Source organism: Gossypium hirsutum, chromosome D04 (genome assembly GCF_007990345.1).
Source record: "Gossypium hirsutum isolate 1008001.06 chromosome D04, Gossypium_hirsutum_v2.1, whole genome shotgun sequence".
NCBI lineage: Eukaryota > Viridiplantae > Streptophyta > Magnoliopsida > Malvales > Malvaceae > Gossypium > Gossypium hirsutum.
Genome location: NC_053440.1, coordinates 45,683,767 through 45,695,560, shown reverse-complemented (window position 1 = coordinate 45,695,560; position 11,794 = coordinate 45,683,767). Strand labels below are relative to the sequence as shown.

Genomic DNA, 11,794 nt, shown 5'->3' with positions numbered 1-11,794 from the left:
ACCCGGCCCGATCGCTGAACCCGAGTTAGAGGATGCTACATCAACTATCGAAAGTTATACACATGCACACATTGCTTTGAACAAGAACAACCAGTACCATATTTAGACAATTATAGAGGTGTCCGTGTCTAATTAACCACTATATGAAATTAGAAATAGTTTAAAATCGTGATTAGGGTTCATTTATTTAAATTGGGAGAAACAAACGTAGGTATCAATACATAATAACATGTATTCGATATTTAGTAATATAGGTATTGATACTAATGTAAAAATCGCTACCTTTTTAACTATCTACCAAGTTATGTTTCAAACCATTTTATCGATACTTTAGCAAGAGTATTGGTATTTCTATTATGAGTATTGAAACTCATGATTTGGGTATCGATACCAAATTAGGTTACTGTCAATCTTTAAAAATGTCTCAACCTCATGATATCGATAATCGTGTCCTAAGTATCAACACATTTTCCCAAAATGCCAAAATTTTCACAAAATAAAGTATTTTTCATGCCTAAAAATGTTTTCCTCAACACTTAACTATAGTCCAATTTAACTAAACTTATTTCATCCTTTAAACATTCATCATGCCACATTCATACATTTAAATAAAAACATCTAACATGCATTAACAACTTTAATCTCAAACATCAATCTAAACATAAACGAAGTCCAAAGCAACGTCCTAGTTCCATTAACCCAATAACAAGATAGAATCAATGAAATAATGCTAATAATTAATACTAAAGCTTTAACCCACATTGCCTTTATCCAAAGAATCCAAAGTTTATAAAACCACTTACTCAAAAGTTTATTGTCTTATTAGGATCACTTCCTTGGCCGCTCCACTCACACCCTAAGTGTTACTCATCTGCAAAGATTTAGTGAGGAGTGTGTGAGCTTAAACAAGTTAAGTGAATGTTCAAAATTACCTCAAATATACACAACGTCATACATTAAGCAAGAGCATACTACGAATCATGCATTCATATTTTGATTAAGTCAAAATATCATATTCATGCTACATTATCTCACATGTATAGCTTAAGTACTAACATGCACATATATACAATATATTTCATACATGAATCATTTAATGATAATTTGGCAACTTGTGATGACAAAACGTAAAAGTGGACTTTATCACCACACATTGGATACACAGATCTCCATCACACCAATGACTTAAAGAGTCTAACATGTCTTATAAGTGTAGCATAAAGCTAACCAGTCTCCAACACACCAACATGTCCTAATGAATGGAGCTTAGCTCGACATTCCCTTATCTCTCCAACCTATCTCGAGGCCTCAATGCCTAAATCACAAAACATAAAGGTGAGTACTCAAAATCTTATGGCATGCCAACTATATCCAACAATTTCAAGAGATCACAAGGCCAATTACACATTTTTAATTACAGTTTTAATGCACATAATCTTTGTTCATATTCATTGCACAATCCATGTTTATCGGATTCACAATTAATTGCACTTTTAGTGCCACAACAATACCCATTATGCCATCATATATCATACCACATATGTGTGTATTAAAATCAGTTTATCACATATCATATACAAGTATTCACCCACACTACCTGTATAATAGTCTCAAATTCCACAACTCGACATACATTAGGCATAATTTCACAACAAGGCAAAAAGAATAAAGAAAGCTTACACTCAAATCTCAGGATAGAGGTTAGGCTATTCCTAAGTTCCATTAACGTTACAAACCATGCATACCAGCAGTGACTTCGGACACTCACTGATCACGCTTTTGCTTACTAGCCGAAAGCTCAAACAAGCTTTTTCTTGCCTTTAGACTTTCTCGTAGTGGCTCTCGATTGATCTGACACTTTACATATGTAACAAACACATTCCAAACTCATCAAAAACATCATTGAACACTACCAAAATCGATTCCCCCCATCCCAAGAAATCTCTTCTTCTTTTTCCCCCATTTTATTTTTCCCAAGCCATTTCTCCCCTACCCCGATTCCCTTTATTTTCCCCCTAATTTCCCCAAATCAGCAGCCCTCTGCATCCTTGTCGACACACTTTCCCCTTCCACCCTTCCCTCCAAAACCCAAATTCCTTCAAGCAAAACCCAAACCCTCCTTCAAATTATCCTCAAGTTTTCCTTTTTTCTCATTTTTGGTATTGCGCAAGTTCCAAATATTGTTGGTGTTTTGCCTATGAATCCCGGATAGAATGATAAATTTTAGAGGTAAATGTTTAGCGATTTTTAGCATTGAAGATGGTGGTTGTCGGGCAGCAGTTTATGTTTACATCTGTATTCCATAAACGGTTAAAGCGTCCACTCTTTCCTCTCTTGTCTATCTTCAATTTTCTCTGAACCTAAACCAACTTTCTGATTTGGGATTTAAATTGAACATTGCCTTCTTCGCATGTATCTCAGAAGTAGGGATCTAAGGTTAGAGGGTTTGTGTTTATTCATACAATGTGCTAAGAAGTTATATGATTGCTCATTTTTCATCTCTCTGCTGTTAGATTAGGGTCTGATAAATCAACTTTATATGAATTTTAAATTGAATGTTTCTTCATCAGCGGTTTGATTCAGTATGGAAGAAGAGGTTTGGAGAATCTGATGAAGTAGACAATCTATATATTGTTGATGTACAAAAAGTACTTCAAATGGAAGACTTAAATGAGGTATACCGAGAATTCTGCTGTTGTCTATGCTTTGTGTAATAATTTTAGACTACAAATTTCTATTAGAATGTTATATTTTAGTTGGAAGTGATATGGTCAATTGTATTAATTTCAGTATGCTACTTATAACTCATGCAGGATGGTGTATAGGTCACTTCATCATATTATAACTCATGCAGGATGGTGTATGAGACATAGCAGTCGGACTGACTCTGACTCTAGCCTATCTAGGGAGCAAATGAATCATGAAACAATTCCAGCTTTGTTGCGGTAGGTAACAATATTTATTGCTAATAATTCCTAGTTGGAAATTGTTGAAGAATATAATAACCATGAAATAAACTTCTATATTTTCTTCCTTTGAAGAGAGGATACAGACTTATTTAATAGAGTAAGATCATAATCGTTTCTTAACAGTTTAACTGACTGCACTTACTGCTAACTGCTAAACTTTACTGCTAACTACTAAACTAACCATACTTAATACTCATAACATTTCCCTTACTGTCCTGACTTCCTTTTCTTCGGTTGACTTATTCTTTATTTGGAGCCACCCGTAATTGCTGCCTGAACTTGTTGAACATAAGTGCCGACAATGGTTTTGTTAACATATCAACAACCTGATTGAGGCTGGACACATGTCCAACTTGAAGTATTCCTGCTGCTACTTTCTCTCTTACAAAGAAGATGTCTAGCTCCACATGCTTGAATTTTGAATGCATGACTGGGTTGCCTGCAATAGCAACTGCAGCGGAACTATCACACCGGACCAAAGATTTCTTCTGAGTAGGGACACATAATTCAGTTAACAAGGACTGAAGCCAGACTATTTTCGCAGTAACATTTCCTAGGCTTCTATATTCGGCTTCTGCTGTGGAACGTGAAACAACAGATTGCTTTCTGGAGCCCCATGAAACAAGATTTCCTCTTAAAAAAAACACAGTAACCTGACGTGGATCTTCGATCATCGATGTCAGATGCCCAGCTGGAGCCCGAATAACCTTCAAGCACAAATTTAGACGTACGATGAAAATGAAGACCATGATCTAAGGTGCCTTGTAAATACCTCAGAATCCTTTTAACAGCTTTAAGGTGTGTGTCGAGTGGCTTGTGCATGAACTGGCAGACTTTGTTCACTGAAAACGCAATGTCTGGCCTGGTTATTACTATGTACTAGAGGGCACCTAGGATACTCCTGAAGAAACTCTCATCTTCAACCATATTTCCTTCACGAGCGGACAAACGACAAGTGGAGACCATTAGTGTGGGAGAGCAATTTGACTTCTCCATTGATGCTTTTTTTAGAAGATCCAGTATGTATTTTTTCTGACTCAGCATTAGGCCATTTGTGGTAGGAGTTACTTCAATCCCTAGGAAGTAGTTTAAACTCCCCAAGTCTTTTAGAGAAAACTGGTGGTTGAGACGAGCAATAAAGTGATCTACAGCTTTCGAATCAGAACCAGTAATCACAACGTCATAAACGTAGACAAGAACATACATCAAATGATTCCCAGCTTTGTGAATAAAGAGGGAACTGTCCGCTTTTGAAGCTTCAAATTGATTTGCAAGTAGAAACTCCCTTAACTTGTGGAACCAAGCTCGAGGGACTTTCTTAAGCCCGTACAAAGCTTTCCTTAGCCTGCAAACCAGCTGCTGGCCATTACCACTTTGTTGTTCAAAACCTGGTGGTTGCACCATATATATCTCTTCACTCAAATCACCGTTTAAGAATGCATTATTAACATCAATCTGATGGAGAGACCATCCCAAAGATATGGCAAGTGTCAAGACCACTCTAATTGTAGTAGCTTTCACAATAGGGCTAAAAGTCTCATGGAAGTCAATGCCAGCTTCTTGAAGATAGCCCTTGACTACTAAATGGCCCTTGTATCGTGCAATCGAGCCATCCGCATTCCTCTTAACTTTGAATATCCACTTGCATCCGATCGCCCTCCTACCTTCAGGTAACGGTACAAGATCCCAGGTGTGATTTGAAATCAACGCCCGATACTCAGCTTGTGCAGCTGCTGTCCACTCAGAACTCTGAAGAGCTTCTTCTATAGAGACTGGCTCCTTAGTAGTCACCACTGAATTAAGGACCTTAGGCCTATAGATGCCAGACTTAGATCGGGTTTGCATAGGATGAACATTTTCAACAGCCCGGGGTGGAGAATCTGATTGAACTATAGGTAGAGACTCATATTGTTCACTACACGAATCAGACGGTTGAGCTGACATATTTAGGATAGGTTGACTTGGTGTAGAATCAGCCACAGAGTTTAAGTAGTCAGAGCTAGTCACCATAGTATTCGAGGAAACTATAGGTGTAACAAGAGGAACATATGATTGTTGTCGATGTTGCTGCTGACCATTAATCAAACTCTTGGAAGGAGAGCGTTGCTGAAACGGAAAACAAGTCTCATCAAAAACCACATGTCGAGACACAAATATCCGACCAGTATCATCAAGACACCTATACCCTTTATGATTAGCCTCAATACCAAGAAACACACAGCATTTTGACCGAAACTGTAACTTGTGCTTGTTGTACGGTCGCAAACAATGGAAGCAGGCACAACCAAAAATGCGCAAGTAGGAGTAATCAGGCGACCTTTTATGCAACATCTTATAGGGATTAACACCGTGAAGAGTAGACGAGGGTAACCTATTAATTATATGTACAGCATAGGAAAAAGCAGAAGACCAAAACTTCAGAGGAAGAGACGCATGTGCTAAGAGTGTCAACCCCATGTCAACCACTTGTCGATGTTTCCTCTCGACCACACCGTTTTGTTCCGAGGTATGAGGACACGTAAGTCTATGCTGGATGCCACATTTAAACAACTCAACAGATAGGGACCGATATTCACCCCCAATCTATTTGAAGCATTTTGATGGAGAACCCAAATTGGGCTTGAACCATTCGTTGGAAATGAACAAAATAGTTCAACACTTCAGATTTAGCTTTAATAAAATAAAACCATGTATATCGGCTGTGTATATCGACAAAGGATACATAGTAAGAAAACCCATTTGATTTCTCATGAGCAGGTCCCCAAACGTCAGATACAACAAGCTCAAACGGTACGGAGTACACTGTTGTAGATGTGCTAAAAGCAAGCTTGTGAGATTTGCCTAATTGGCAAGTAAAACAAACACTTGGCAGACAATTGTTCTTAAAAGAAATATTACAACTCTGCAAAACTTTTGAGAGAATACCATTGCATGGATGCCCAAGCCGTTGATGCCACAACAAAGGTGCTGAAGTACACGAAGGACGGCACACATTGATGGAATTGACCCTCGGTACAGCAGGTGACTTGAAGGAACCAGTTTTAGTTACATCAAACCGGTAGAGACCTTTATGCATGTGGCCCACCAGGAGGACCTTCCCTGTCTGAATGTCCTTCACAAAGCACATATATGGGTGAAATTCAAAATACACCAAATTATCCTTAGCAAATTTACCCACAGATAATAAATTTTTGCAAACAGTAGGCACATGAAGTATATTTCTAAGATGAAATAGTCTAGAACCAGAAACCACCGATGACGAGCCTACATGAGCTATTGAGACTTGTTCACCATTTCCCATAGAGACCTTATCCATACCTATGTAAGGTGAAGGGGATGAAAGATTGTCCACATCCGAAGTGACATGGTTGGTGGCACCAGAATCTGAAAACCAAGCCTGAACAGAAGACCCTATAACAGAAGACCGAGAAGTCTGTGCAGGAGCTTGAGAATGAAAATTACAACAGGATGAAGGGTTTTGTTCATAAGAATGATAGTTAACAGTTTTTAAGTCATTAGTCTCCACACTAGAAAAATTTTCATCAAACCGATGATAGCAAGTTTGAACAACATGCCCAAGCTTACCACACAACTGACACTGTGGTCTGGAGCATGTCCACCCTCTGCCATTACCGCGACTTCTACCACGAAACCAGCCTCTGCCATGTTCCCTAGGACCTTGTCTACCACTTGACCCATAGCTACTTGAACCATCAGTAGGTTTGGAAGAGCTAGAATTCTTGGAATAGGAGGTTACATTTGCCTGCATAGGAACTTCAGTCAACATGTCCAACTGTCGAGCTTCACAGTCAAGAAGTAAATCAGTCAAGAGGTCTAAAGACATTGGTGTAGCTGAGGCAATTACACGAACAGACTCAAATTCTGGCGAGAGCCTAGCTAAAATAATGCTGATTTGTTCTTGCTCAGATACAGCACTGCTAGCAGCAATAAGGCTATCACTCAGTCGTTTCACCTTTGACAAGTAATCTTTAATCGAAAGGCTGGCTTTCTTGAGGGAATAAAGATCAAGTCTCATTTTTGAAACCTTAATGCTAGACTTAACACCAAATCGTTTTTCAATAGCAGACCAAATATTAGAACTGCTCTTGGCTGACGTGAGATGAACTAGAACCTCATTAGACACTGTCGACAATAGCCAAGAAGCAAGAAATTTGTCTTGTTTCTTGTGAGCATGAAACAACGGGTTATCAACCAACTGACCATCAACACCGGGAACAATAAGAGATGGGACGGAAACAGTACCTTGTACAAAACCTTCAAGATCATAACCTTCAAGAATGAGCAAGATTTGATGCTTCCAGAGCAGAAAATTACTCTCGGTGAGCTTGATAGTATCATGTTTAGAAAAAGAACGAACTGTGTGTGACACGGCACTTCCAAAACTTCGCGAAGGATCTCCCCCAAAAGTAGAAGAGTGATGAGGAGTATCATCCCCAGGTACAGGATCAAAAGCCATGAAGAAGAAGAAAAAATTATAAACCTATTGCTCTTGATACCATGTTGAAGAATATAATAACCATGAAATAAACTTCTATATTTTCTTCCTTTGAAGAGAGGATACAGACTTATTTAATAGAGTAAGATCATAACCGTTTCTTAACAGTTTAAATGACTGCACTTACTGCTAACTGCTAAACTTTACTGCTAACTGCTAAACTAACCATACTTAATACTCATAACATAAATCATGGAAGTAGAGAAATATGAATGGCGAATCATAGTTTGTAAAAGGTGATGGAATCTGTTTAAGTTCTTAACATCACCCTTTTAGAGTCTAAAAAGGCCATCCTATTGTTCTCTTTGTAACTCATGGATCTCCCTTGTTTATATTTCAACTAGCAATTTTCTGATGTGGTATTTGCAGTCTGCAAGATTCTTTAACAGATCAAATGCTTACTATTTATCACTTTCCATAAAGTCTGAGCCAATGCACAATGGAAAAAGGTGTTTGGGCAGCTGCACATTTCTGACAAAAGTAGCAAAAATAATCTGCACCAGGCAATTGTAAGTTCGTTCTACTTGATATAAATAGTAATGATGGAAGCTTGCTTTACCATGGTTGAGCATAGAAATTACTTGTGAAATTTAAAAGTTAATGTGGATTAAAAAAAAGATTAAAGACTAATTTGAAATTTTTTATCAAATTCAGGGATTAAATGTTGATTTATCTCAATAATTTATGTTTTAAAGAATAATTATCTGAATAAAAGGTCATTTTTTCCTCTTTTCCGAAAATAGACAATTAATTGTTTTTATTAGGAAAAGTTAACATAAAACGAATTTGTTCTACTTTAGTTTGATGACATCAAATTGGATTAAGATGTACCATATTTTTCTAGATAATTATTTAATTTACGCAACTTTATATGATAAAACCACATCTTAAAAGTATATTCGTGTTTTTAATAATTTTATTTATAAATCATTTATTTTTTAAAATAAAAAATCTTTTTTAGCACTATGGATTTATGAAATATAGTTTATAAAATTGGAGTAAGAAAACTAATATTTTTCTAAACTGTCTTTTTTCTTTATTGTCCTTTTTAGGATGTTTGTTGTAAAAGGCAGGTTTTATATTTTCAGTTTTGTTTTTTTATTTAAAATCAGGGTAAATTAAAAGTTATTTGGAGACAGTGTGCAACAATAAAACATATTAAAATTTAAGTTAAAATTTTAGAAATAATATATTAATTTTCCAACACTATAAAAATACATATAAAGGTATAATAATATAAAAAAAATTAGTGTCAAAACAGTTAAGAGTAGAAGCATTGTAGAATTTAGATTACTTGAATTTTCAATAAAACATTACTTTTGTATAAAATTTCAAGTTTCTACTCAACCTTCATTTTTTTTTCATCTCAACCATTTTCTTAAACTTTAATATTCAAATTTTAAATTTATTTAATATTATTAGATTATTCATAATAATTCACTTTGATTTGCTTTTTGCTTTTTGCTTTTTCTATTTAGGTTTTGGGTTATTGACAAAATAGAATTTTGCTTTATAACTTTTAGATACTATTTGGTAAAATTTCAAATTTGTTTTTCATAAATATTCTTTAATTTGGTCGACCAAGTAAATTATATAGCATGAACAACAAATAGTGCAGATCTTCAACAAATAAGACAGTAGAGTTGGTTGATTCAAAAACTAATGGAGATCTTTCACGTTCCAAGTCTGAATCAATGAATGCGGATGAAAATCTTCTTTGTCTGACAAGAGATGCTACGTCGGATTTTGTTCCAGATCTGGATTTTGTTCCAGATCTTCAACAGCAGGTAGTATATAATTTTTCCTTTTGATGAATAGCCAAACTAATGTTTGGCAAGTTGAATAGATAATAGGCCACATCTTACTCAAAATGTATATTTGCTTACCTTAAGTTCATGCATGAAAATTTTGTTGGCCTCTTTTGTGATGTTTTACTCTTTAATTTATTATAAACATTCACATGCAAGTTGTAGGGTTAAAGGTCGAGTTGTGCAGGTTGCTGGAAGAGAAAAAATCAGCTGTTCTAAGGTTAATAATTTATATTATGTCTATTACTTTTGGTTATTCGATTGTTAGTTCTCTATAGACCGTTGAGGAAATGTAGTTTATTTTCTTGGTTACAGGTTGCTCTTTACCTCTGCTATGTCATAATGTTTTATAAATTGGATATAAGTGACTATTTAATCTTTACATTTTAAGGAGGAACTTCCCTGTTATTTATTTTAGAATTGTTTTTTAATGTTCATGTTAATGAGCATATGGACTAAGTTTGTAATCTATAATGGGTTTAAGTCATGGTTTTCATTTGGAGCTTTGTGATTAAAACACTATTATTACTTTAATGGAAATGCATTTGCATTTGTGTATCCTGGAATGTTTTTTAATTGAACTTTGGGGTTGGAATTGTTATTAGGAAGTAATTGATGTTTTTATGTTGATGTTAATGAATACAATAGACTAAGTTGAATTTTTTATGGGTTCGAGTCATGGTTTTCATTTGAACTTTGTGATTACAACACAACAATTTACTTGAATGGAAATGCACTTGTGTTTTCATATCCTGCAAAGCTTCTTTAGTCAACTTTGGAGTTGAAATTGTTATTAGGATGTAATTGATGATTTTTTATGATGTTAATGAACATAATAGACCAAGTTTGGGACCTTTTATTTGGTTTAAGTCATTGATATTCATTGAGAATTTGTGCATTGTGATTAGATAATTACTTGATTGAAATGCACTTGTTTGTACCCCGCAATGCGGTTTAATACAAGCCTGGGATTGGAATTGATATTAGGATTTAAGAATGGAGATGTTTCCCCAATTAATCTTGCTTTAGGATGATGCTCTAAGATAGAAAAAAGTAAATGCAATCATCGAGTTGTTACACTTAGCACTTGTTGTGGTTCTATGATACTCGGACTTGTGTATATGTATTGGATACGGGTATGTTCATGTATTTCTGGTGATATAGTTCTTGCAACAGCTTATGGACATGAGCTTCCTCGCTATGGACTTGAAGTTGGCCTTACAAATTATGCAGCAGGTGGGATTTACTTTTCTAGATGTTAAGATGATCTTTTTCTTCTGATATTATCTTATTTAATGACATTTTGAACACAACTTATTGTGTTGGACTCCTTTTGGCTCGCCGAACACTGAAGCAGCTGGAGATGGATGATGAATACGAGGGTAATGTTGGGGTATGCGTTTGCCTGGTTTTTGAGGTGTGGAGATGGACTCCTATTTTTTCATGCTTTTTGTAATATATAAACACCCCTGTTTCACATAAACAATTGGAGTTTATAGAAGCAATAAACCCATGTAGTAAACTTTGAATGTAGTAAACCTATTTTAGTCTAATTTCAAAGGGTTTTTTAATTTCCATTTTAGTCTATAAATTTTTAAGTTTATTACTGCACATTTTGAACTTGTGCATTTTTTTTTTTGCAATCAATTAGTTGCACTATTTGAACTTGTAATTTTTCTATTTAAATATTAACATGATTTTTTAATATTTTGACTAAAAAAATTAATTTATTATATGATTAAATATTATCTTTTTGACTAAAAGTATATATTTAATACTAATTAATTTTTGATATTAATAATGTTTGATTTTAATATTTAATATTTAATACTAAGGTCTTGATCTATAGCGGCGTTTGTGGAAAAAGCGCCGCTAAAGGTCTTGATCTATAGCGTCGTTTGTGGAAAAAGCGCCGTTAAAGGTCTTAATCTATAGGGGGACCCATGGGCTAATTCTTTCAAAAGAAAGACCAAGGGAGTGCAATGAAAGGGCCACTGCTGCGACTGAAGGTGACGACTAGCTATCTCGGATAGGATAGAGAGGCTTGATCGGTAACCACAGATTGAAAGGTCTTTTTATGAAAGAGCCATTGATTCACACTGACCGCTATAGCGAAGAGAGAGGTTTTTGGTCTGCTCTACTGCTAGCTTTTGCTTATCCGATGCACTCACATCCAACTACTTAAACTGGGACGGGACCAATCATGTTGATTGCCTATCCGACCCAGCTCTAACAACTGGTTTGGCTTTTGAATCACAGACTTTATCCTCTCAATTGGGGAGGCCTCTAGTCCTCAGTTCTATTAAAAAGAGATTCCTTATTGATTTTCTTACCAAGGAAAGCAGACAGCGGCGCTTGTGGGAAAAGCGCCGCTAAAGGTCCTGAGCTATAGCGGCGTTTGTGGGAAAAGCGTCGCTAAAGGTCCTGAGCTATAGCGGCGTTTGTGTAAAAGCACCACTAACCACTAAAGGTACTGATCTATAGCGGCGTTTGTGGGAAAA

At 35.8% G+C, this 11,794-nt stretch overlaps 1 protein-coding gene and 1 long non-coding RNA gene across 2 annotated transcripts; both read left to right on the top strand.

Moving 5' to 3' along the window:
* Window positions 1–2,841: 2,841 nt before the first annotated feature.
* On the top strand, window positions 2,842–10,995 carry LOC121216049 (uncharacterized). The gene is made up of 5 exons (XM_041091241.1): window positions 2,842–2,945; window positions 7,855–7,994; window positions 9,104–9,272; window positions 10,470–10,529; window positions 10,607–10,995. The coding sequence occupies exons 2-5, from the start codon at window positions 7,918–7,920 to the stop codon at window positions 10,643–10,645; spliced, it is 345 nt and encodes a 114-aa protein (XP_040947175.1). The 5' UTR covers window positions 2,842–2,945; window positions 7,855–7,917; the 3' UTR covers window positions 10,646–10,995.
* LOC107899332 (uncharacterized) lies at window positions 9,292–9,851 on the top strand. Its single transcript, XR_001684647.2, has 2 exons — window positions 9,292–9,513; window positions 9,609–9,851. It is a non-coding gene; the product is annotated as an uncharacterized lncRNA (long non-coding RNA).
* Window positions 10,996–11,794: the final 799 nt, after the last annotated feature.